Source organism: Buteo buteo, chromosome 4, assembly GCF_964188355.1.
Source record: "Buteo buteo chromosome 4, bButBut1.hap1.1, whole genome shotgun sequence".
Lineage (NCBI taxonomy): Eukaryota > Metazoa > Chordata > Aves > Accipitriformes > Accipitridae > Buteo > Buteo buteo.
In genome coordinates this window covers 55,946,863-55,974,606 of record NC_134174.1, presented here as the reverse complement: position 1 = coordinate 55,974,606, position 27,744 = coordinate 55,946,863, and the positions used below count along the sequence as shown (strand labels likewise).

At 43.4% G+C, this 27,744-nt stretch overlaps 1 protein-coding gene across 3 annotated transcripts in view; it reads left to right on the top strand.

Annotated features, from left to right (window-relative positions):
• The window catches only part of SH3PXD2A (SH3 and PX domains 2A), a 269,677-nt gene that overhangs the window by 205,831 nt on the left and 36,102 nt on the right, over positions 1-27,744 (top strand). For all 3 annotated transcript variants that reach the window (XM_075026320.1, XM_075026319.1, XM_075026321.1), the window contains one exon: positions 23,251-23,364. In XM_075026320.1, the coding sequence (XP_074882421.1) occupies positions 23,251-23,364 (114 nt within the window). The remainder of the gene's footprint in view (positions 1-23,250; positions 23,365-27,744) is intronic.

Below are 27,744 nucleotides of genomic sequence, written 5' to 3'. Positions count from 1 at the left end.
GTTATACTGGCAACATAGTCAAACTTCAACTTGGTGATAATGTGAAGTATTTCCCAGACCTTGCTTGAGTCCATATCTCCTATTTCTCCCCCGCAATGCAAATGTGTGCTGGAAAGCCCTAGCTTGAAAAGTTGTTTTAATTCTGTTCACAGAACTGTCTCCTGCTGATCTTTTTCCTCTCTCCCATCGCGTGCGCACACCCTTTCTGGTAAGCGTGCTGGTGGGATGGGCTTTAATGCAAGCATATCTCCCAGTGGTTGGAGGGTAAGGGCAATGGTGGGTGCAGTCATGCCACAGACCTAGCTTCACTTTGCTTCTATATTAATACAGCTGCCATATGTTTGCTTAAGAATCCCAGACTGGTTTGATACTTGGATAAAAGAGAAAGTAAGTTGTTGCTTTTTCATGATTAGCAGCAGCTTGACTAGCTAGACTAGTGCTGGCAGGCACACGTCTGCGCTGTCTGACGAGTGTAAGATAACACCTTCATGATTTGATGTCCAGGTCTTGAGGCACTGTGCTGACTTTCAAATGGTGACCATATGTGCAGGTGAAATGTATCCTTCTTAAAGGACAATAGCTCTTAGGGAGTCTAGGTGACTGCATACAAAACCTGGCAATCAAATAACAATTTCAGTGTGCTGAAACCAAAATGAAGTTAAGGAAGCCCTGAACACAGTCCCTACTCAAACATGATGGAGGTGATGGAGGGGTGCAGGGTAAATCTCCATGCAGTAGTGACCCTAGGATTGGAAGAACAGCATCTAATATTAAACCTGAATCATTGGCTTGAACACTGGGAAGCTCATAAATAGCACTTTAATCTCCCACATGAGCTTTTATAGCATTTGGATGTTATTGGAGGCCTCCCTCCATGAGGAAAAACCTGAGTTGCTTGGAGATACTTGACCCATTTGTTGTAACTGAGTATAGCTGGAGATTTGGGATGGGTAATGTGAACCTGGGAAGATCCATCACTGACCATTTGAAACCCTAGGATTAAACTTAAGGCCAATTTATTCAGTGCCCTGGAAACCACTTTGAAGGATCTGCATTTCTGGGTGTGGGCAGGGGGAAGACTACACACACTGACTCATGGGAGAGAAGGTGAAGCTTGCTTGCTTGTTTGCCCAAGAACAGGATCAGGAATCTGAGAAACAGTTTCTTTGAGGTTTTGTTCTTAATCCTATCTAAAATTCCTTACCGTTACTGAGAAGGAAACTCTGTAGAGGATGAAGAACCAAAATTAGGGGATGGCTGTATGCTGAGGGTGAGCTTGCAAATTATTCCCTTGCTTCAAGTAGACCTTCTGTGACCAAAATGTCCTTGAATAAAAGTAGAATGACCAGAAATAGGATGCTATTTCCATTGCCAGGCAAATGGGATAACTGAGCCCTATAGAAAATGTCTCTTTTGCTCCTCCTGAGTACAGCAAGCAGAACTGGTTCCTCTACCAGCTACAAGTTAAATTACACACTTGGTCATTCCAGATGTCTTTGGTGTATTTTTGGAGCTGACTATATGCTTCCTGGGCTGTTAGCCTGTTGGTTTTAAAATAAGAAGTGAGCCTCTGGGGGTTGGCACGTGAACCCTTCCACTCAACTGGGAAGTTAAGTATCTCTTTTGCAGAAGTATCCAGGTTTGAGAGCCAACCACTTGAAAGGGTGTTACTTTCCCTATGCCACCCCAGAGTTTTCCTTGCAGACAGTCCTAAACAGAAACCAATATCCCCAAATGAGGACGCTGTCTGCAGAACGCACAGAATGTGGGAACTCAAGGAATGAATGGTTTTGGGGATGGCTTGCAAGATGCTTGCTGACACTGGTTTAAATTTGGCTCAGGCTACCAGTAATTGTTGTCTAGTGGCACTTGAGGGAAAATGCTGGTGGTTTCAGGGAAACTTCCATTACAGATGAGATGTAGCAACCCTTTGTAATGCTGTAATAGATGCCAGTGTTGAGGCCTCCTTGCATGGTGTCCTTGAGTCGCACAAGGACCTTTTTTCCACTGATTATGTGCAGACATGGCAGAGGCTGAGTGCCTGGGCATGCACTTGCCCTTGGCAAGTATGTCTTGGGGGCAATGCTGCAACAGGAATAGAAATAGCAACTGGGCCAAACTCATCCCCACTTTAGCAAAGGCTGCAGGCTGCCAGGTGAGCTACTCTGGTTTCTGTAAAATAACAGTGCTAGGTCATTGGTACATCAGGAATGCCATCTGCTTTAGCTGAAACTTGCCTAAACTAGTAATTCTTCTCAATATCCCCAAATAATATAATCTTTCTTCTATTTCATTTTTGCCTCTTCTTTAAGCAGACTCATGAGTAGACCATCTGACTGTCCCCAGGTAAATTTGGTTGAAACTTAAGCGCATGCAGGAGGGGAGGCCTCAAATGAGGATAACTGAGTGCAGGTGGGGATTAGCAACTTCCTTCCTGGGTATCATTTATTCTGCCGTGTTTCTTGTTCCTTTCCACTGATCTCCTGTACCTTCTGTGGAGAATCCCACGTGATTAATGCTTTTTGATCTTTTGTGATAGCTAAATCCTCTGCTAATTTTGCCTGTCAGGAGTACATTCTGATCTAAGGAAATATAACACAGCATATTGCTCAGTTTAAGGAAATCAAAATCCTGTGTTTCTGTGGGACTGAGGTTTTGCCTTAACCTCGACGATGTGATGCTGAGGCATTTTTCTGTAGCTGTCTCAGAGCTGTGCCTTCATCAGGTCTCGGTGGATGGACTAGAATTGCACTTATAAGGTAGAACTCTGGAGTCAGACTGTCCATTGGTACTTAGTGTTTTTCTTGTAAGTGAGTTGGCAGGAAGGAGCCTTGATTGCTATAGTTGAGCCTGACCTAGATTGGTAAAAGCAGCCCTCACTTAAGAAAGCAAATTTCACAACTATAGTCACCCCTGTTCAACTGGAGCCATGACAGAGGTCAGAACCGCTTATCTTTGGCTTCTGAAGCTGAACAGTAACTCTTCTGGGAGAAAGTGGACTTGTAAAGGCTAGTTAGTTCCTGGAGATAGCAAAGTTCCACTGAATGTTTGCCTATGGCCAACTCGCACTTCAGACAGACCACTTCCATCAGCGATATAAGAAATAACCACAGAAAAATGGCAGAAGACAGTACAGCTAACAATGTGAAGTAACTCGGGTGCTTTTATTTTGGTGGTACGCACTCCTCTGGAATTTATCTGTAGCCTCAGCAACATCCAATTTGTAACAAGTCCTTTGCATGTTTTTGGAGAGTAGGAGAGAGAATCTGTTATGAGAAAGCCACTGTTTTCTTCCTTCTGAGATTTTAATGTGGGATAAAAAAAGAAAGATATAGGAGTGATTCATCCCACAGGCTGTACTGTTAATCCCATGAAGTTTGTGAGCAGTATGTGGCCAGCATCCTTGAAAACGCTCCAGGTGCATTAGTTACGAGAGGTGCCTTGTGGCCTGAAAGGCAAAGGAATGTTAAAGTTGGCTTCTTTCTTGACATCTGCTACTCAAATGTATCAGTCTGTCATGCACCACTTTCCCTATTACTTAATTTTTGCCTCCTGTGCTCGCTGGTGTCTGTGCCAACTTCCAGTACGGAGGAGGAAAATGAGTCGCGTAACTCGTCATGTTTCCTATCTATCTTTCTCTGCCCTTTTGCTGCTTTACATTCAGGGATGCCAACGCTGAGGCAGTGATTGACTGGACTTGTACGGTTTTGCCAGTGAATGGATGTGAAAGCTTTGCTCAAGTCAGCAACTAGTTCCTGATCATCCTAGTTCTTATAACTGGGTGCCCAGCTGGGCTTGATATTTGTGTGCACCTTTCCATCTCTCAGTATGGGCCATACCAGGTTTTTGTTTTGCTGGATGTGTACAGCTTCATAATATTCCCTGAAATGATAGAGCTGTGCCTCCTGTCACATGCTAGTGACAGGATATTGCATTGGCATGGCATGTGGTGCCCCAAGCCATGCAGTTCAAAACCAGTGGGCACACAGTTGGACCCAGCTCTGTTTGACAGCTCATGAAATTCATAATGTAGTGGTAGCCAGGAAGCTCCTGAGAGTGTAGGAGGCTGACTGCTGTTACGCAGCTATCCTGTTTTGTTTCTCTGCTATCCGGGGCTGGAGAACTTGGAAGTGGACGTTGGCAGAAGTGATACCTTCTCACAAGACTCTTACTCTGTGCTTGGAGAACTGAAGTCACGTTGTGAAGTCTAAATCCGTAGTGGAATTTGATGTTGATTTAAGGGGTCCAAGAACCATGGCAGAAGTATATTTTAAAAATAAAAATGTAAGGTCTTGACTAGTCAAGAACTGTTGAGACACTAGTGGAGGCTTTTGAGCAAGTGCTTTCAATTTGTATTTGGATGTTTGTCTGTCCTCTTCTGTTTCAAAGCCAGTAGTATCTTGTAGGTGGGATTTTGCCCAAAAGTGTTCAGAAATTACCGTTTGAAGGTTGGCAGAAGGGAATCAAGAGGCAGAAGACTTTACGGTGTGACCAAGTAAGGGCTGAAGAACTGGCAGCAGTGCAAACTTGCCATTTCTGCTCAAGACTGGTTTCTGAATAGGTGGCAGAGACTCTGGAAAATCCAAATGCAATTTCTCATGGAAATGAGGAGCAGGCTTGGGGCGAAGTGGGAACTGAGTGCCCAGCCTCAGAGTTTTCAAGCTTTCAACTTGTCACTAAATTGCCTTTTCCCAACACCACATCCCTTCTGTGCAGCAGAAGGTCCTTGGTGGGCAGCAGTGGTATGAATATTATCAGCGTTTGCTCCAGTTTAGTCTGCGTTGCATTTTGTAGTACATTTTCCTAATAATTCTTACTCTTTTATTAGTTTTCTATAGCATTCACAGGAATAAGCTGTAAATGTCACATGGCTCCTGAACTACACTTAAACAGCTACACATGGGTTCAAGATGAGAAATTAGGTTTCCAATCCAGACTTTCCCAAAATAGGAGGAATGTGGGTTGTATTCCGTCTAGCTGCCTCTTTTTTTTTTTTTTTTTTTTTTTTTTTTTTTAGATAGGAGGCTTTTGGTTAATGTCAGTCTTGGAGGAGAGGAGAGCTGTCAGCTGCCACAGGATCCCAAATGCTCTTTGTACAGTGGCTACAGCCAGAGACACTGGAGTGTCAGGTTTTTGCTGAATTAGTGAGCAACTTCTTAATCATGTGACAGCAGTATCAGGGTTTCCTGGCCAAAAAAAAAAAAAAAAGGAGAGTAAGCAAAAACTAATGCATCCTAATAGGAATGTGCAGAAACAAATAATGTTTCCTAATGTGCATGCAGATATCAAAAAGTTAACTTGTGGCTGTCTTTCTGCTTCCAGCTTCCAATTCCCTGCTGAAAACCTGACTTCCCCTAGGAGTTTTAGGGATACAACCATCCTCTTTCCCATCAACTCCCCCCTTCTGCTTTTTGTAGGGTTTCCACTACTTTAGCCCGTAGTAATCCACCTTGAACATCATCATGGATTTGATGCCTTCCTGAATATGACAACAGACTTGCTTGTGTCCTTAGTCCCCCAGGGTGACCCAACAGCCTGATGGCTGTTTGCGCAGGAGCAGTTCACATGCAGATCAGCTCTCCCTGTAGTGAAGGAAAGTAGACCCTTCTCCCTGAAGCTGAGTGATGTGAAGTGTGTCTCCTCATGGACGGCAGCTTACTATGAAGTGGCTTCTTTTACTGTGGCATGTATCCAAGCCATTGTGGAAAATCTGGGCACTTCTGCTGATGGCTTTGGCATGCTAAGAGTGAAATTCTTGGAGCTCAGGATCTTCCTCTTCCTCCCTCTCCTCTTCAAAGCCTGAAAAACTAAAAAAACCAAACCCCAAAACAACAACAACAACAAACCCTGAACTAGGAGTGGGATAGGCATTATTGCTGGCTTCTTTCCTGTAACTAGGATATACAGTATTCTGAAAACAAAATAGAGCCATTTGCCCCCACCCATCCCATATGATACCTCTCTACCCCTCAAAAGCCCGAATGTTTGATGTAATGGCTTCTGGCTGAAATTCCCCTTGTAAGACAAGCTGGGCTTAAGCTATTCTTCTGTGATGCCCTTTTCAAAGCTCCCCAGAAAAGGGTGAATAGCTGTGTGCCAGCAGGCCTCCTCACAGCGGCATCTCTGAACCCGGAGAGCGAATGGGCAGTACGTCAGCTGGATGGTCTGCTTGCAGCAAGTATTGCTTGAGCAGCAACCTCCCATCTCCAGCCTTGCAGGGGCCTTGATTATGCTGTTGGACTACACAGCCAGAGAAAAATCAAGATCCTAATGGAAAACTTCTTGGAAGACTGAAACTACTCCTGCACATCTGTCCGCCTTTGGAAAAGGTATTACGTGCTGAAGTTATGAAATATTGTCGGAGGGGAAAGTGCTCTCTGCTCTCCAAAGATCCAAGAGCATCTAAGTGAATGTACATGGGTCCGCAGCAAATCGCAGGGTTTGAAGAGCCAAATACCATATTCTCCAACTGTGCAGAGAACACAAGCACAAGTTTGCCAAAGACAGTAAGTTGATACCTACTGGCCAGGAGTTGATATCACTAATATGAAATTAGATGAGACTAGGTAATGTGAAAAACAAAGATTTGCTCAGACTCAGTGTGACTGGCCTCACAGAATGAAGTGGCACACGAAGATGTTTAGTACAGTGTACAGCTTTCTGTAGTCCAGGTTTCTGTGCACTTACAATTAATTTATTATTGTAGATGTTATGTACCCATTTGGAATCCCCCTCTGTTCATATTTAAAATTTGATTGTATTGTTAAAGCACTGAGAATGTCAGGGGGTTTGGGGAGGGTTTTTGTACTGACTAGCCTAGCTTTGATGTACTTGCCAAACATCTGTGTGCTTTCTATATATTTTCCCCTTGCCTTCAGAAAAAGGATGGTTGCGTTTATTTGTGGATGAAATACTTTGCTAGGAATGGCTGTAAATCTGAAGAGCTGAAAATTGTCAAGTGAACTCGTAGACAATAGTAACAGAGAATAAGGAATTAAGCCTGGTATGCAGTCTGGAAAAATTAAAATTCTTCAGAATCTTTTTTCTTTCTTTCTTTTTTTCGCTGGCATGGGGATATCTAGAAATTGGAAATCCAGCAAAGCTTCTGATTTAGAAACTTGAAACCACTGCAAAGTGTGAACATTGTGGTGAGACTAGCACAAGGAAGACTGGAAGGTGCTGGAGTTCTTGTTGGCCCAGGCTGTGCTGCATGGGCAAGAGCTCATGGCTGGTAGAGATGTCTGTTCTCTTCCTAAATCTTCTGGTGCCCCATCAGATATCACTGCTCATTTAAATCAGAGATTGTTACTAGTACTTAGTAATGTTAAACTGGACATTCATATTATACAGTTGAAAGTTTTACTGCTAAATCCATGAGAAAGCCATGGCGTATAAGCCCAAAAGAGGCCTGGTACACTTGGTTTGGTTTTGGCCCTTAAACTGATTCAGTGTAAATCTTCATACTTTCTTGATGGGCCAGTTATAAAGTGGCTACAAGGGTGTTGATATTTCATGAAATGGATAATAAGGGAACTCCATATTCTATTTTTTTATTTTCTTATTAGATGATACCATCACTGTAATGGCAGTTTCTAATATTTCTGTTCCCTTTTACAAAAACTTCTAAAAACAAATTTAAAACCACAACCCCCCCCCTTGAGAATTGGAGTCATTTGCAGCCCTGTGTCTCTGGAGGATACAGACTCTCTAGAGAGGTACTGTGTCTGGAGTGGCAACAGCTTGATTCCAGATGCACAGCATGATTGAAGTATTGGACTTTGAGGGAGGAACTTGACTTGGACATACAGTTTTATCTGTAGATCCGAGTAGACTCCTCAAGATGCTTGTGACACTGATGACCAAGGGCTGCCTTTGCTTGCAGCTGGCTTTCTGTAAATCCAGCCTCTTACTGAGCATTTCATTGTGATTCAGAGTAAGGATGCTTTTGGTGTGTTTTCCACTTTGGGATTTAGATAATCTGAGTGAGAATATCAACCCTTCAGGGCTGTTTCGCAAGTCTCATTCCAAGGGATCTCCATCTGCCAGCTTGGGGAGCTGCTGGAAGTGCTGTATCAGTGCTCCAGAGATGAGCATCACTGGTGCCTGCAGCGCTGCTCAGCAAGCATCGGCTCAGCCAAGGAATGTGCCCTTAATATTTCCGGGGTGCCCCAGTTGTATTTTGTGTATCAGTACAAAGAAGAGCTGTCTAATTTGCTGCGAGTCTCTCCAGCCACACTTGTGTTTGGCTTGGACGTAGTCACCCCCACTCTCGGAGCCGGAGTGTGTGTTGGCAGCAGGGAATCATTGTCGCAGAGTAATTCTGAGCACAGAGGAGTCAAACCAAAGTTCATTTTGTTCTTTTTCTTCAAACCTACAGCTTGCTTGAGTGGGTAGGGCTGCTTTTCTTCTTAGTGGTTTTTTTTTTGTTGTTTTTTTTTTTTTTTAATCAATACCTCATCTCTGTCGTAAGAAGTCTTTTGCTATATCTGAATGAAATGTCATGCTCATGAGACTTCTGGCTCTGGTTAAAGACAGGCATCTTGCTTGCAAAGTAGGGCTTTCTATTGATCTTGTTTTAAATGGTATAGCTACAGGCACAGAAACCATGATCTGGGGTCACACTTCACTCACTCTTCTGCATATTTATTTATGTTTTAAAAATAAATAAATATAAATCACTGAAGTAGTCTGCCCTAGGAATGCTTCTCAGAAGCTAAAGACCAAAAATAGTCTTAAGACCTAGTACGACACTTAACTGTACGGCTATGAAACATATATCCGAAGGTATGCTAGCAGTGCTTGAAGGCAGGGCTGTTGGTATCCTTTATTCGTGACTTCTATTGCTGCTTGCTAACTTTGCAACTGGATAGGATTATCAACATTTCATCAAAGGAATGGTGCCTTTAAGCAGCAGATGAGAAATCCCCAGGACTTAAACAAATGTGAGCAAAATTGACTAATTGTTTCTTGCAATCGGAAGGTGCTCTTGCAATCCCCTCCCTCTGTCACACATCATTTGTTGCATCCAAGTAGGAGCAAATATCATCCTCTTACAGGCTTTAGAAGAATATGAAAATACAGATTTGCATTTTGCTCACACTAGAAAACAGGTCATGAAGTCAAACCATACTCTGAAATTTCAGTGGTTGTGATGCTGAAAGCTTTGGCTTGGTGCATCTGACCTCACCTGCTTATGTGATAGGCTGACAGAAATACCTGAGATTTCTGTCTGGATCATGCTTGAGTTTTTCTGGGACTGCTGGAAGGTGTTGCCAAAGTAACTGAAGAAGCTGAAGTGGCAGGGAAAAATCAGAAAAACAAAATTTAACTAGACAAATAATGCAAGGGTGAATATTTCCACCTTCCTGTCACCTAAATCTTCAGGTAACTTGGGAAGCAGGTTAGATGTCTGTATAATAATTCCTCAGATATTGGTGGCTGGTGCCTGTGTTTCTGGAATAGCCTCTGCACTGTAACTTCAGCTATGGAAAAAAGCTGTGTCCCTCAGAATGAGTAGTCTGGTGAAGGTTATTAGGCACAGCATTGGTGAGCCAGGTGATGTAGCATTAATGGCCGGTGAGATGCAAGAGTAGCAGACCAGATGTTAAATCTCCTTTGAATCTTCATTTTGCTTCAACTTCAGGTGTGGACTAGCAAGTAGGGACATAGCTTGAAGTTGAGATAGTACATGCTGGCAGATGACCAACAAATCTAACCTTTTGTAGAACAGAGAATTAAGCCCTTAATTTTAGCGCCATATAAAGCTGACTTCCAAATTTTATTAAACCAATTCCTGTTATTGTTTGGCATCTGGATGAACTTGTTCATTAGCAGGGCAGATTGGGGAGACTTTTTTTTTTAGAAATAAAATTAACAAGTTAATGCTGTGTAATTAATACTATCTGTGCTGGTTTTGCAGGGATAGAGTTAATGTTCTTCATAGTAGCTACTATGAGGCTATGTCTTGGATTTGTGCTGAAAACAGTGTTGATAATTCAGGGTTGTTTTTGTTAATGCTGAGCAGTGCTTACACAGAGTCAAGGCCTTTTCTGCTTCTCACCCTACCCCATCAGCAAGTATGCTGGGGGGGCACAAGGAGTTGGGAGGGGACACAGCTGGGACAGCTGACCCCAACTGACCCAAGGGATATTCCATACATATGACGTTATACTCAGCATATAAAGCTGGGGGAAGAAGGAAGGTGGGGATGTTTGGAGTGATGGCGTTTGTCGTCTTAAGTAACTGTTAGGCATGATGGAGCCCTGCTTTCCTGGAGATGGCTGAACACCCGCCTGCTGATGGGAAGTGGTGAATGAATTCCTTGTCTTGCTTTGCTTGCATGTGTGGCTTTTGCTTTACCTATTAAACTGTCTTTATCTCAACCCATGAGTTTTTTCACTTATACTCTTCTGATTCTCTCCCCCATCCCACTGGGATGCGTGGTGCTTCGTTGCCAGCTAGGGTTAAACTGTGACACCAATAATTAATATGAACTACTGCAAGTATGGTGTGTGGCCATTCCCAAAATAAACACATCAAAAAGCTTGTTTTGTGCTCCCAGCCTATACTATATGTGTTGGTATCAGGCAACCACACTCACTGACTTATATTAGCAACTGGTGACAAATAGGTCAGTCGAAGAAAGCATGATCTTCTGTGAAAATGGCTTGTAAGCACAAAAGAGCTGTGTTATATCTTATCATGGGATTGAGGAACATCAGAAGGCAGTTTTGAACCTTCAGGAGGTGTCAGTTACTAGCCAGAAGATTGACCACGAAATTAATCAAGGGACTGGTGTGCCTTAGAGGTGGCTCCGCTTATGCCTGGTGTTGAGGGTCTCTGTGTAAGTTAGAAGGGGATTTGGAAGTGATGTTTGTCCTTCCCCAAAATGTGTAGTCTTGGTTGTCTTCTGCAGCTTGCATTGCACAATGCTTCACTGAGCTGGAGTCTGAGAATTGGGGGGTGGGGGGTGGGGGTGGTGTGCGTACCTGTGTGTGTGTTGAAGAGCCCATGCAAACAACGGGGTAGGGGGGTAGATCTCTCTGAAATGCAATGGGAAATCCCTTTCCCAAGTAGGGATTTAGATGTAGGAGTAGGTACTTTTCTTTCTACCCAGGGTTGGTTCTTTCCACTCTGTAATCATTGCCCGCAGCCCTTGGGAGGAAAACATGCTGAGGAAACTTCAATTCATTAGCCATGCTAAAATGTGCTAGTAGTCCAGTTGATCTTGCTGGAGGTATACGTTCTTCACATTAGTATTGCGGTGAATTCCCAACTTACCCTTCCAAATGTGCACACATAGTCACTAAATGGGATGTTTTGGAATAAATTTTCAGGCCATATAAGCTTTTGTTAAACTGTAGCGTTCCGACATAGTAATTAGTATGTCAGCTGACAGACCTATCCAAAGACTTATTTGCTATTCAGACTGTTTTACATTGCAAGAACCATGCTTCTGTGATCTCTGTTTGTTTTTTATGGCAGTGCCTAAGGCCCAGCTGAGATCAGGGTCCTGTTGTGCCAGACATCTAGGCCTTGTCTCCAGAGAATGGACGTCTACATGAGGGAAAGACAAAGGAAACACTGTTTGGATTTGGGTGGTGGGGGAGGGGAAGGGAAGTAACTAAGACTTGGAAATTGGGGAGGGAAAAACTCCTCCCATGAAAAGAATGGGTCTGGTTCTTGGTTCTCTTACAGAGAACTCCCCAAAGCTAGGCCAGCTCCCCAGCAGCAGGACCATCTTCTTTCTCAGCTTGTGGGGAACATGCAGCCTCTGTGCTCCATCACTGACCTTTCCCAAAATAAGAAGAGGAAACCAATGCATTTTGGGGGAAGAAGGGGAGGGCGGGGGGGGAAGAGGCCACCAATCTGCCAAGAGTGAGATCCTGAAAAGTGCAAGGTTGCAAAATGCCTGAACTCAAGGTTTTCTATGATGTTATCATCATCTATGATGTTCCCCATCACAGCGATTGGGGAATAGCAGTTGCCTGTGCAAAGAAAGAAGGAGATATATGGAAAGTATAGCACTTGCAGCAGGGTCTGGCCAGGGGTGGTTACAGGCAGTCCAGCGTGTCCTCTTTTGGTAGCCTTGTGCTGGGGAGAGGAAAGGGTTTAATCTTGCATGCACTCATAGGGTAAGCTTTAGTGACTACTTGTTGAAAAGATAAACACTATGCCTCTATATCATCTGTCTAACAGGTTTAGGTAATCCCTTACTGTGCTGCTTATTTATTTTAAATGGTGCTGTATTGTGTAATGCATGTGTGTTTGTAATGGAGGGTCTGCAAATCTCAGCTTTTCGCCCAAGGACAGCATTACTCTTGCCCTTGTTTCATGGTTGATTTATTCCTAATGGAAAGGAATAAGCCTCACAATGGTATATTTGTCTTGTCTCAGCTCTGTGAAATGCGTGGAGATAGACAGCTCTTCTGTATCTCACATCATTAATTTGCCTTGCTAACCTTTAGCGTCAGAAGATCAGTCTCACTGATTATTGCCAGCAAATCTGTGCTTTAGTGCTTGCTCCGGCTTTGTTTGATTAAGCTTGAAGAGACAGAACGGAGAGTCAGAAGATGAAAATGTTTAAATATTGGGACTTTGACTTACTGCACATTTAATGGTGCCTTCCTGGATGCAGACTGGCAACTGAGGCTGCCGGCAACCCAGCCTTTCTCTGTGAAGAAGGTGTTAATAGGAATTTTGCTGTTGATGTTCCCATAGCTGCAGGGAAATCACATGCTTACTACCATGTAGCAAAACCACTGCAAAGATGCTTGAGCAAAGTGTGTAGCCTTCTTATCCAGAGGCCAAGCCAGAATAAGTACAAACAAGTGCTTAGTTACTTGGCTGTGTGCAGAGTATTTTTTGTAATGTAAGAGGAGTGCTTTTTTTTGCTGAGGGGGGAGAATAAGCATCTTAACAGAGGTTTTTGCCTCAGTAACTTTCTTATATTTATCTTCTCTTCTTATGATGCTGATGCACCTTTTTGTTAGAGCTGGATGGAACCAGATAGCCTGCTAAGTCCTGGTTTTGCTTTTTTGAAGTCTATGTGGATGAGCCCAGTTTCCCCCTTCCTAAAGGTGAATGTCCCCTTCTGTTTCCACCTGCACAGGTAATTCTCACTGTCTGGGTCTTCATGATGGATAAAGGTAAAAGGCAAATCTTTTCCCTCTTTTTTTTTTTTTTTTTTTTTTTTTTCCCCTCTTCTTTTAGTTTTCTATAAACTGCTCAAAATAGGGCCAGCTCAGCTTCCTGCTGAACAAAATATAGTAACAAGTCTGTAAGCTTCTAAATTTTAGAGAAGCCTGGAAAAACCCTTCAGAAAATACTGAATTGGGTTTATAATCTCTTCTGGGGAGTGTCGATGATACTACTTGTCCATGTATGTCCTTGTTCAATACAATGTAGTTCATTAATTGGCAGCCTGCTAACGCACCGGCTGCTCTTGTAGCCTGCTATTCATCACTCTGGTACTCATTTCCGAAGCTGTCATTTCCTGCAGCCTTGTGCAGGCAGCTCTTTGAGGCTCAGCTCCCAGGGTCGCTGCAGAAACGTGGCTTGAATGGAGCTCAGGAGAAAAGCAATGAAGCCGTGTCAGAGGGAGAGCAGGGTGTTCAGTTTGGCTTACATCAGTATTTGTGATAACGTACCATCTGGGCTACAATCTTGCCAGATCTAGCTAATAAATAGAGCTGGATAGAAGCTGTATTTGGACAGCAGAGCTTCAAGGAACAGGCAGGATATGGAAATTTGTGAGACAGTTCTCTGAGTGCTGCAGAGTGGTGCTGGTCTGCACACTGTGCTGGGCACTGGCAAACCAAGGTGTCTCAGTTCCTTTAGCAGGAGTATTGTGGTTCAGAAGGATCCCATAAAAGCTGTTTGTAAAAGGCAGCATTTTTGATCTGGTGACTCAGCTGTGCTTCAAACTGAACTAATATCACTGTTTGGTTGCTTTATCCTCTGATTTCTCATGGATATAGTGCAGCCTTTGTTCCTTGCTTTGAGCTCTTGTCCGATGTTGCTGTGTTCTGTCCTGAGGTAAGTGAAGACTGCCTCAGAGGTAGCAGATGTATTTTTGACTGAAATATGGGATTCCTGTATGACTTTGACTTTAGCACCTGGAGTGCTGTTTGGTACTCTGCTAGGATTGTTCCTAGTCCATAGAGTCTCTTTTTCCTGATTCTGTGTGGTTTTGAGGATTTCCCAGTAAGCAACTGACACCACATTCTCTACAGACTTCAGAATAAGAAATTAAAACAAAAGCGACTTTTGTCAATCTGTGCAGGAAGTAAATATTGGTTATTCTCTGCTGCCTGTGAAGGCCGTTTCCTATCAGCTGGGGCTGGGGTCTGTAACTTCTTTAAACCACTAGGAAGTAATTTGTAATCTTTGGACAAGATTACCATGAGGCCCATTTGAAAGCTTATTCATGTTTTCCTAAAGAAAGCTTGGACACAAAATGTGTTTGCTTTAAGATTAAGTCCTGTGAATGTAAAGGAAATTACTTGTGAGCTTGACTGTTGCACCCTGTTGGCTGACCGCAGAAAACACAACCCCACAACTGGTAATGACTAATAGAGAGTCTCAGTTGGCTCCTAGGGCTGAGCTCTCCATGCCCCGTGGGGCATAAATCCATCTGTTTGCATGCCTTTACTATAGTCAGTTGTTCATGGCTCTGGAAAATCTGCTGCAGGAACTGGCTGCGCTGGCATAGCCTTTCTGAAGGCAGTGGATTACTCATCTGCTGCCACGGGCTGGGTTTGCCCACCTGATTTCTGTACGTTCTGCACCGTGTGCTGGAGTCCGTGCCCCAGCCAAACTCACTTGTGGTTGGGAGCTCCTGTAAATACTGATTTATGTAAACATCGTACCTATAGTATCACTTTGACAAGTTCATTAAAACCTCAGATCTATAGATTTCAACCTTTAAATGATGGGCTGCTGGAGAAGAGGTGGGGGGGCAGGCTTTAAGGAGGGTTGGAGATAGATTTATTCCTTAACTTTCCTACTTGAGCTACATCTTCCTAACAGTAGAAACACTAAAGGAGATAGAGGACAGAAGGCCTTTTGGAAGTAGATGAAAGACTCTGGGTTGTAACTGAACATGGAGGAAGGAGAGTGCCCCATGAAGTTCCATGATCAGGGAAGCTGTACTGAAGGATACTAGCAGCAGTCAGTATCCTCACTGGTCAACTTCTGGGACCTACTGAAGTAAAGAAAACTTCGGGGGAAGGGAAAGAAGAAAGGAAGATACTGTCTGGTACCACTTGTTGCCCATAAATCTATCACTTTCCAAGAGAAAAAAAAATTGCAAGAAAACGTGAAAATTGTTATGTAGTGCAATCAGAACTTGAGGTCAGATAGGAAATCCTGTTTCCAGACAGATCAGATGAAAAAAGGAAAATGTGTGATCAGTAAACAGGTTTTTTCTGTAGTAACTGAGTTGGTAGTGTGGCTTGGATGGCACGACCACGTTGGCCAGTATACCAGTGCAAGTCAGTAACCTCTTGAAAGCCAGTGGACTATGGGTGGACCTTGTTCTACTCCAATTATTGTACAGTACTCGGCATTCACAGGCTAGCAGCTGCAGCCAGGCTGTTTGCACAATATAGTGTGCCCACCTAAAGATAGCTTTGTTCCTTGTCGTGATTGATGAGATATTTCCTATGAGTAAAGCACTCCCTCTCTTAGTTTCTTTTGTTCCTATACTGAACAAAGGCTGCAAGCCACAAACATGTTGGGCTATGTGGAATGCAGCTCACATTGCAGAGACAGTTTCACCATTAGGTATTCTTGAAATCAAGTAAAGCAGGAAGGGAAAGATTATTTTAAATTTATTTTTAGAAGGTATTAGGATGTTTGAGCCTTGGCAAACCTTTTTTTGCAACTTCCTGGGTGCTGACTGGCCTGTAGAACTGGCTGACTTCATTGCTTTGTGGATCCCCTAATTTCAGTGGTCTGGGGATGCTGGGCAACACCTTGGGCTTGTTGGCTGTGTGTGTTTTGGAGTTAGCCATGGGCATGCTTAGCAAGTGGTGCTTTCCTCTCCTTCTGTCTTGGGGATCCCAGGGTCCTTGACAGTTTAGGGGAAGATGGTGACCTGGAGTGTGATGGGACTTGATCTGCGATTTACAGGCAGTGTCCAAGACTTTTCCATAGCTGTTAATGTAATAGGTAGTGCATTTACTCCCTTGCTTTAAGGACACAACTTGTGTAATTTGTACTGGATTATATGATGGCTTTGTGGATGTACATGCCAATTCTTGAAAACGTGTTTGGCAGATTCCTTCATTCCAGCTGTGTCAATACACAAATCTGAGGTCCTTTTTTTAAACAGGGAGGGGAAGCCCCTGGGTAACAATTGGGCCATAGCAAATAGCTGCAGACAGAGCACTTAGAGTTTGTAACTACCAGTTTGTATTATCAGAACCCAAAGATAAAGTGTGCTTTACTTAACTCCACGCACATGCGTGCGTCCGCACACACACATACACGAAAGAAGTCACAACGATAGTAAGAGACAAATACATAAGCGTTTTGCCAAATGTGCACCTCTGGAAGGCTTGTCACCTACTAGCTTATAAGATTTGAACAAATCCAGTACTGTGGTATTTCCTAGTTGTCTAATACTCTCAATATCCATCGTCTCTGCTAGTGATGTAACCCATAAAGTATTAGAGCTGAGTTGTATATTATCCAGTTTTCTCTTTTCCCATGAACTTTTCCCATGTTCTGAACACTTCTACTTTTTCCAGAAGTATGAGGAAACATGGTTCCAATCCCACTAGAAGACTAGGGTAATATGTATTTGAATGCAGAGGTCAGGGTGTGAATTTCCACGTATATGCGTGTGTGTTTGTGCATATAATGTGATGTGAAACCAATCCAAGCAAGCTAGATGTTTAAGCCAGAATCTGAGACGCACATTGGGACTCTGTATCAAGCACTTATGTACACACCTAGTCAGCTGCTTTTGGTCCAGGAAAAAACCTGTGGCAGCAATAACTAGGATATTTATTCACATGTAGTAGGCCCTCTGTGCCAGCCAGCTTTGCAACCATAGGAACTGGAGTACAGCAGCAAAGGGATAGGCTGACAGCACAGCTGAGAAGTCTCCATCTACCAATGCTACAAGATTAGTAGTAGAGGTGGAGGAACAAGACAGACTGGAAGGACTAGGATAGCAAATCCATAACCATATAGAGTTGAAACAACTGGTTACCTTAATAGCCAGTTAATGCAGGGAAGAACTCTATTCTCTCCCTTATATGTAACAGCACCCAAACTCTGGGATTCACTTCTATTTTCCTTGAACTCAGTAATGTAACACTTAAAGCAGTGCAAGGAATGCAACTCCTTGTGCTGCTGCCGAGTCCTAAGTATTGGCAGTACTTGGTACCTAGAGTGCAACCACCGTAGTTGCAAGCAAGGTACCAACCTTCGCTCTTGACTGTGAGAGCAGTCAGGCACAGACATTTAGGGTTGCAACACTTTGCAAAATGAGGCTCCTGTGGAAAGTGGGGTTGCCCACGCGAACCATGCTCCTAGCATGTAGCTCTAGGACGTGAACTGACTGGAAGGATCATGACACGTGGCTGAGCTGGAATCCTAATGTGTGGCCCAATCTGCTTTGGGTATGGCACATGAAGGGCAGTGAACCTGCGCTGTGCATCTTAATTGTGTTCAAGTAGGATGTCTGCCACAAGCACATCTTTCTTCCTTTAGCATGTCTGAGCCCCACTTCCATCTTTAAAACGAGACAAACATTGCTTTGTGGTTGAGTGGTGGCTGCAGTGAAGTCTGCAGTGCACACAGGCTGGGAAACGTTATGTGTTTAAAGATGAAAGCTGCCTTTAATATTTCACCAACTTTAATAATTCATCCTGAGAAAACAGCCTTAGTCTGCTGTGCAGTGACTCACGCACAGACTTCTGTACCCCAAGCTATAGTCGGCTCCATGCTAGGAAGACCTCTTACATGTATCTCTGTATTTAAAAGAACGATGCCTCTTCTGTGAATCGTTAAGGACAAAACGCGCAGAAATCAGCCACTGGCCTTCATGTGAATTCAGTGCTTTCAACGCAGCGCGTTTGCCAAGCGTGTGGGACTGAAGGAGCCTTTTACAGAGAGGAGAGCCAGCGTGTACAGTGATAGCGTCTAACAGCATACAGGCACTGTAGTGAATTTTTAGGAAGTGGGTGTAAGAACATGCTTAATGCAGAGAATCCCTCTTGCAAAATGCTGCTTCTGGTGCCTTTACATTTCTGCTTCTGCATCTTTTTTGGAGGTCTGTCCAAGGCAATTATGACTGACTTCCCTATGTATCAAATACACATGTACTGGGAAGAGCTCTAGAGGGGTGAAAAAAGCAAGCACCTTCATCTGCACAGCAATACTCTTACCTTAGCTGTTTTTTAATGATCAGATCACATCTCTGAAGGAAAGTAATCAGCTGTTGGCACGAAAAAGTCCGCGTGTCGGGTCTGGAAGTGACCTGATTGCATCTAGTACTGCTTTGTAGGACAATTTAAGTTGCTGGATCAGAAAAAAAAACCTCAAGAGAGTTCCAAGGCAGAAGGACTTAAAAGGAAGCAGCTCTCTGAAGCCCAAAAAGCGCATGTCAGAGGTACCAGACTGCTGCTTGAGTGGGATTTTTCCAAAACTCTTGAGAGGTGGAGTGTTATTTAAGTGTTTGTTTAGAAGAATGTGTAGTCTACTCATGAAGGAGAGATTCCCATTCCCTTTTACAGTGGTGCTGTCCTTCTTGTTTACTTTAGTTAAGGTCATAAATTGACAATCAAGTCTAAAGAGAAGTTAATGGCTTAAGGGAGAATAAGAAACCAATGTTCAGCATGATCCTCCAATATTATTTTTTTTTAAGTGATTTGTAGCATCTCATGATTAGGCAGACTTCAACAGGAATAACTAATTTTTCCTGTTGGTGTGGAGAAAGGGACGACATTGAAGCATGGATGGGTGAGGACGCATGTATACATTAGCAAAACTTGCATAAAAGGTAGTCCTTTAACTATGTTCTAGTAGTTTCCCATGGTGTGGGTTGTGGGTAACACTTAGCTTAATTCTTTTGCTTTTTTAAAGCCTTTCGGGGAGAGGACTGGGAATACAATTAAAAGCAAGAACATGATCTTTAGAATCACAGTATTTTTGTCATTTATTCACTCTCCAGTGTGACCGATCTATTTTGCAATCATCATCTTGCAGTGTGTATGTATGTGTGGCAAGTGGAACCTTTCATCTCTTGGTAACTGTTGTAGCTCCATGCTGAAAATGCCTGAGAGTTATCAGAGCCCAGGTGGACTCTGAGTGTAGAGACATCTTGGCTATTGCAGCTAGGGATGCTGACAGATGCCAACCAAAGGGTCAACAGATGTGAGGAGAAAATTGCACTCCTACCTTAAAAATCCATATTCCTGGATTAGTATTAAGGCAGGATTTGGAGTAATGCAGCAAAGCTCAAGCTGAACTTGGTCTGGTTGCAGTGGCTACAACTCTCTGTGTGCCTTCTGTGAGGCTTAAACTCCCTTTGAATCCTCGTCTGAGGATAGATGAGTCTCAGTCTAGACATCCATGCCACATCAGCTTTAGAGTTGTGTTTTGATACCTGAGAGATAGGGGCATCTGTAAGGGTTAACTCAAGCTGTAAAGCACTGCCTAATTTTTACAGATGGTGTGAGTGCAAGAGCGAACCTCAGACTGGCTTGGCAGTGCACAGAGATAACTTTACATAATTCCCTGCAGATGTTGCTGCAGAATGGTTTTAATAATGAATCGTGAAGTCGAGCTCGACTCCAGCATAGAGGGAGAACTCAAAATAAATGCAATGTTTTGTTCTGTGTTTCAAAAGCAAGTTTTCTAACAACGTTTCTGTGATGCTCTGGGTTGGGAAAGATGGCAGGGGAGTGGAAAAGAGATGGTTTGCACCATTACAGCCCTGACTTTCTGCAAACAAAGGCCAGTCTGGCTAATTTGTCTGCAAACCATGAACCCCCATTAACCTGGGGTGGGGGGAAACGGGTGGTAGGACCAAATGGCAGCTGCCCTAATGCTTCTAATGATGGGATGGTGCAGAGCAAGTACTTCACGATCAGCTGGGCAGAGTTCTGCAGTTCTGGGCTGTCATGCATGGACAGCATTGTGGAACTTGTCTGTGCTTCAGCCATTTTCTGCTAGGAGTTTGTCAATTCTTGCACTATGCTGTAATTTCCTTTCTGTAGGGTTATGGCTTAGATGTGCCATCATAATTCAGATTTTCGCCTCACAAGGAGCGAGTTGCCTCTGCAATGTGTGCTCAGCCACTCTAACACCCTGCACATCTTGCTTGTGAGCATCCGTTTTTGACTTCTGTGCTGCTGGGGGGTGCTGCTTGGAAGTTTCTCAGGCTTCTCAGTTGTTCAGGCTGTTTAAGTAACACGTACTTTTTTCTGTGGACATGCTACTCCAATGAGCTGCATTAAAGCCCTTCTTTTGTCCTTCTGAGAAGCAAGCTTGAAATGGGAGAAGAGAATTTCGCTGCGGGGGCTGGTTTTCTCTGAAGCTGGACAGATACTGCTGATTTCTCAGTAGTTGCGGAGGTTTCTCGTTTATGCTTTACCCTTGCACATAGTTTATAAAGGAAATCTTTAGAAAGAAATTATAACTTTCATGAGCTCTGTGGTGATTAGGAGCTTTAACCTTAGTGATGGCTTGAAGAATCAAAGCAGCTTAAAACCTCACTTAGGCTGTTATATGCTCTGTCTGCATGTTGCAATGGATTTGGTTGAGTTACTTGACTGTAACCTACCTCAAATGTGACTTGACCCCCAACTGGTATGTGGGAGCCTGTTCATAAGATCAGTGAGTCGTGAGGCTTCCCTCCTGAGGCCTTTCAGGAGCTGGGAATGGCAGTAAGGAGGCACGGTGGTATGGGGGATGCATGTGTATGCACACCTAGGCGCGGGGTGAGGGGTTGCCTTTTAGCAGGGAGCCCTGTTTAGATGGATGGAGGCTCAGCTACCCCATGACTCCAAACACAAGATGTTGAACTGAGCTCAAAGGCCACGATGCAGCTCAGTGAGCCAAACCAGAGGAGCTGTATTGTGAAATGGGTTAGCACTGGGTCGGCGTCAAGGCTGTGTGATCCAGCCCTCCAAAGACCAGACTTTACCATGGTTTGAATTTGGCCCATTTTAAGTGTAGGCAAGTCCTTTTTGTGCAATTCTGTTTAATTTCTTTCTGAGGAAGAGTTTGCATAAACTATTCCAGTCTAATTGATAGCAGCTGAAAGCCAGCTTCTGACATTTTGTGCCTAATTATAAGTGTATGTTAAACAGCGTTTGCTACCCATGTCAATACGTTGCTAGTAAAATAAGGAACAACCATGAAGATGGACTTGGCAGTGTTAGGTTAACGGTTGGACTTGATGATCTTAAAGGTCTTTTCCAACCTAAATGGTTCTATGATGTGTTTTTGAAACGGTCTGGCAGATCCTGCGTGTTTGCTGCTGTGGGCTTCGTGGCAGGAGAATTCACCTCCTGCTGAGGGGGAATAACTAAATTTAAACTTTCCAACCATGAGCCTTGTGAAGCAAAGTTTCCAAACCTCTGCTGGGCCAGAAAATGGAAAGCCATGTCTGAGTTTTGAGAGTAAATAAATCGAGCTACCTAGCAGCTGTGTAGTGGCAAGTGAGGGGTTTGTCCCCTGGGGCACATTGTCTCCCAGCCACAGGCCCCAGGGAGGAAAACGAGGGTTTGTGACTACTGTCCTCTTGTAAAATCTTCCATGACAGGATTTGGAACAAACTTGGGTGACTTTTAGCATAAACACTTGAGCATTGTTTCAGCTGGTTTCTTTCTTTTTCTTTAAAGAAAGTTGCATGTTGCATGATGGCAGAGCCCAGCGAAGCCTCCCTTCCCCTTGCCAGGCCCAGGGCTGCGGCCTCCCAGCTATGGGAGGGCTGTGTGGCCGTCACACAACTCAGGGCTTTGCCCCACCATAAATTAACTAGTTTTTGTGCCCCGTCTATTTACAGGGCAAGATGGCTCGTCCCTGCCTTTGCTCATCACAGGCAGGCTTGGGAGTCTCCTGTGAAATTAGCTGGGTTTATGACAGCCGTTAAAGTCTGTAAACTGTTTTGAGGTGCATGTACAGAAATAGCTAGTTTCTCAACTCCCTTTGGGGAGGCTGAAAGACTGGTGTTGAACAATAGTTCACATTGTCTTGAGAAAGCAACTTGCATTTTGGGGGGAGACTGGCAGATTGTAGAAAGCAACAGAACTGTTTTACCTGCTGGGCTTTTTATTGTCCTGTATCTTAACTCTGACCTTACCTGAATGGAGCAGAATCTAGTTGTGCTCATAACTAAGAGCAGCAAGCTCTTGGGTGAGTGAGTGAGTCTACATCAAAACCAGTGGAGGATCAATGTAGCCAAGCAAGAAAAGAGGCAAGGATAGTTACGGTTGGGATGTATTTAACCATAAGATGGCTCACCTATAATTTCATTCATCCATCCATGGATGTGCCCTGAAGTTATATACCTATAGTTGGTGAATACTCAACATTTTTGTAGATAGCGGTAGAAACTTGGATGTTCTGGTGGGAAGGCAAGTAACTGGTGCCTATGGCCTGAAGTCACATTTCAGTTAGCTTTTCTCTCTTATTTCAGTTCTAGGCAGTACCTTCCAGCTTCCCAGGGCATTGAATTCAGGTCATGTTTGTAAAATACCGGCTGTGGTGACAAGTGCAATTGAAGCAATTACTATTTTGTGTCCTGTTCTGAAATCTGTGCCCTTCTACTAAAGTCGTTCTTATTTCCATCTTTTGACTTCCGTGATACCTCATAGTAGGATTTGGGAAATGTTTGTGCTATTTCCCATACATTCACATATGCATATATACACATACAAAGTGTTTTGATACTGTAGATGTACATGTTGCCAGACTTGTTTTGAGAAACTAAATTAGAGAACTCAAATCAGAGCTGTCATGGATAGACTTCAGGTTTCTTAAAATAAACTGATGTTTGTTCCGTTGCAACCTTTTTTACATGAGGCCTGCCTGCACACTCGTTTACCACTGTGAGAGTATCTGATAGAAATGGTATAATAGGACTAAACCCCCTCTCCTTCTAGGAGGCTGCCGGATAACTCAAACCTGCACCAAAGCTGCTGATGCTGTGCTGCCTTCTCAGTAGCATCTTGCTATTCTTGTTCCTCTTACTGTTGACTGAGCAACTTCTTTTACTTCTTTTTGTAGGCTGGTGGTTTGTGAGCACAGCAGAGGAGCAAGGCTGGGTCCCTGCTACATACTTGGAATCCCAAAATGGAACCAGAGATGACTCTGACATCAACACATCCAAACTTGGGGAAGGTATGGAAAGCTTTTTTGTTATCAAGGGGAAACTGGTATTCACTTACTTTATGGTTCCCCCCCACACCCCACAGGAAAACTTTGAAAACTCTTGGTGCCACTTGTGGCTGTTAATCCAGTGCAGTAACCTCTTCTCCCATCTTGTATCAGTAAATAAATTGTTGCAGAAGAAACTGGAGTCAATTACCATGCCTGTAATCTCTTTGCGACAAGCTTGGGCTGTCAGTGTGACAAAAGGTTCAAAAGCTGAAAATTATGCTCCTTTTAATACCCTTAAAAAGCATACAAACAACTTAAGTGCAAGTCCAAGCAGTATGTTCTGGTACAGGTCTTGGACTCTCATGTCCATGGAAGGAGAGAACTTGCATGGCTTGTTTGCAGAAATTACACAAGTGAGAGCTTTTAATTGGAAGAAGGTGCTTGTTCGAGCCACAGGCCATTAAAAGGAGTGAGATTTAACTTTAATGGTTGCTTCTCATTACAATTTGCTTCTCATTACAATTTTTTTTAATTAATCCTTGAAACTAGTTTCACTGCTGTTTGCTGTGGTCTATGATTGTGTGGAAAGGTAATTTTATTTGGTGTGGTCTTATTCTACTAAAACTGAGATGCTATTTGTCATGTATATGTATTTAGCTGCGCTGTTTTTTGGCTAAAGATGCTTAATTCAGGTTCCAGAAATGGAATAGTGAAACCTCACATGTTCCTCTGTTCCATTATGAAAGACTAACCACATCTTAATGGACTTCTCATGTAGCAACTGTGTACAAAGGACACTTTTATTATGACTTGCTCCATTCTAATGAACGTCTTGCTAAATTTCTAGGTGCTCTTGACGTGACACTTATGTAAAACGTATGTGGAAACTCAGCTGACCTTTCCTTAGCACAGGCAGGAAGCTTAGAGATGTGGTGGGATGACCATCTGCCCATTAAGATAGCACACAGGCAAAACAGAACTTTATGCTGGGCCCCAAGGGTGACATCTGTGGCTTATTGAAATCTTTGGCTCTGCAACTAATTTTTCCCTGCTCAAAGCTACCCATATCCTGGGTCACTTAGGGTTTAGAGACAGACTGGCTGTAGACTGGTAGGACGGGAACCGGTCTGGTATGACGCAACATCTTAGCAGATGCAAAAGCAGTTAGTAAAGTTTCCCTGTTAGTAAAGAAGAAAAACTTACGGCTCTTTTCTGAAAGAGTTGAAGAATGCCTTGTCTGTTGATCTGTAGCTTCCTCCCTTTTCCTGACTCTTAAATATGGTGCATGCTTGACAGCCTTATTGCTTAAACTGCTTTCATTTCAAGCTCTCCTCCGCCTTTCATGTTGCCCTCTGGAGTGTACTCTGCACAGGGCTGTTGCCACACAGCAGTCTTTCCTGGGTAATGGAAAATCCATCAAATGTTCCTTATCTTTTTCCTGTCGGTCCCCCTTAATCCATTACACTGCTCTCCTCAGCTATGGTCAGCAGTCATGCTCCCTGCCATACTCCATATCCAGATATGCTGAAACCTGAGACTGTTCTTTCCTTTCTTTTCAGTTCCATCTCAGTGACAAATCTAATTGCATTACCTCTGCAGCTGCTTTGATGTGCCCCAGCTTTCACTCATTTTTCAGTAACTTTGTTTTATGTTGTTAACTACATAAGCTGAGACTTCCTTTGTTCTTTATTTTTGCCCCCCCCCAGTTCTTCTTTACTTGGGCTATTCTTCTCCTGATAGTTATTCCATAAGAGAGGAAAGAACAACTCAGATTCACTTTCTTAAAGACAAGTGTGTAAAAGTAAACGTATTTACACAGAAAACTTGCCAACTCTCTCTCAGGAGGCAGGAGAAAGGGGCTCCGATATAACTGACGAGGAAGGCACTTTAAGTGGATTAAGTGCCCTAGCACCTGGATTTAGAGTTCATACAAGTTTCAGAGTGACTTCTGGAGATGTTGACTTCCTGCAACTGTTCAATCTGTGCTCTGCCTACTTTGAAAGGGTAGAAACACTAATGTAGAGAGCTTTCTGTATCAGCCTCTTGGCCCTCTCCATTTGCAGTGGACCTGGATCAAGTCCACAAGCCAGGCAAACTCAGAGGTCTGCTCTGCTGTGGAAGGCCCTTGTAAAGATAAGGAGGTGCTGAATGCAACTTGCTAATAATGCTGCTTGTACATAGCAGTAATATTTCCATGTGTCTCTGTTTAAATAGTCTGTTCCCTGAGAAAGACAAAAGTGTTTCCTCCCTGCGTCTGAGCCTGCACAACATCTTTTGTCAGGACAAGGGCAGACAGTTGACTGCTACCTGGGCCTGTGTTTACACCAACACCATCTTAAAAGGCTTGGAAAACATTCAGAAAGTGATCTAAAGAAACATTCACAGCCACAGGAGCTGTTAAAGTAAACATCCTAAAATGGTCTCTGGAAAGGTTTAGACACTTGTTGATAAATAACCTTGCTGCTGATTAACTGTGGCATGACCAACCAAGTCCAAGTCTAGGATCAAATGGCAAAATTCAATATTGTTGAGGAGAAGAAAACCTGACTTATACAAAGCATCATTGTGATATAAAAGGGCTATCACTGGGGATAGTCATATGTTGTGAGGAGGACACAGTGTGGTGGATCTGTGTGACCCACTGTGTTTAAGTGTTGCTCCTGGATGGCTGAATCCTCCAAACTCCTGGTGCAAGCAAGGAGCTGTGGGTAACTGCTCTGTGTTGACACCTGAAGCAAATTTCTACCCCTTCCACACTCTTCCTTCCTGCAAGCCTTTAAGTTCAACACCTTTCATTTCCTCCCTTCTTGTATAGAAACCTTCTAATGCAGGCAGCCTTACTGTTAATTTAGCTTTAGCTTCTCTCTCTGCTATAATCTGTATGTCTAGTGAGGTGTCCTGTGTTGCCTCTTGCGTAGCATGTGTGTAACTGGCAGTCTAATGTCCTGTTGATTTGGAGAAAGCCACCAGGTTAAAACAATTGGTAAGAAAAACACCACCAGCAAGGAGTGAACACAGCTCATCTTCTGTGCCACCATGGGCTTCACAGAGGATCACTGATTTCTGTTAGCCAAAACCACAGCAATCTATAAACTTGAAATCCAGCTCCTCGGAAAATTTGTGGTGGTTCTTTGACTCATGTGGCATAAAAGGGGAAGTACAGAGTACCACAAACTAGATATTGTGTCTGTTCAACACCACTTTACCTCACCTCCACTTAGGGTGACTAGGGAGGATTTAGGCCTTACAGCAAAGGAGAAACTGAGGAAGAATGAGCTAGGTGCAGAAGTCTGGTCTAAGCCCCTGACAGATAGAAAGGGCAAAAAGGCAAAAGCCACTTTTGGGGGAAGTTACTAATTTTTTTACTTATTCAGCTAATCGTTCCCCAATCAAATAATTTTGCTGTGCCTGATTGTCTACAGAACATAATTCTAGGAGATGATGGTGTCTGCTCTCATAAGGGTATCTTCCCCAAATGAGTGCACATAAGCAGAATTGAGTGATTATTAATTATGTGATAACAAAGTTTATGGACAGTTTCGCAGCATCACTAGCAAAACAGTTGTGTTTGCACTATAGTGATAGCTGAAGTGTAGTATTTTGCATTGCTTTGTGGCAGCACCAAGCACCGTTGAAGTAGTTGCCAAACTAGCATGGAAGCCCTTGAATGGAAAAAGGGAAATGTTTATCTGTGTTTCTGTGCCAGTCCAATGGTTCCTGTGTCATTCACACCTTCACAAGCAGAAGAAGGAGCTGAGTACAGTTCTACATGTGCAATCCAGAAAACAAGTGGTGTCCTCTGTGCACAGCTGCTTTCGTAATGCCATTTCCATAGGTGTCTTGTCTTTGTTTATATTTTAAGCATAAATTATTGTTTCAGTGTGTAACTAATTCTCAGTTATGGCTTGTTAGCTTCTTGAGCCTGCTCAATAATTGCAAGGTTAGGTTTTTACTTATATTTGTAATCAGTATATTAGAAATTTGGATCACGATAATTAGCTATGACAATGATTGTGAATCCTGTGTTGCAAGCAAGGAGAGACATGAGACACTTTTCACTTGGGTTCTGTTCCTGAGTGCTGCTTTTACAAGTGAACTCGCATAAGAGAAGCTGCCTTCCCCCCACCCTGTGTTTTGTTTACAGTGTGATAATTTGCTTAGACAGGATTAGAGCCCTATTGGGTTTGATGTCATATGCAATAGACGGTATTTTCCAAAGATCCTGTAGCCTAACTAGGAGACGCAACAGCAATGATGTTGATCTGTCCCGCCACTGCAGCCTCCTTGGACAAGTTGTCTTCATTTGTTCAGCTTGTTTTGGGGTGTATGTATGTTTTTGGTTCTTTTAAGGAAAGCCAGTAGCAAGGGTGGCAATTTGTGACAGTTCTAGGTGGCTCATGT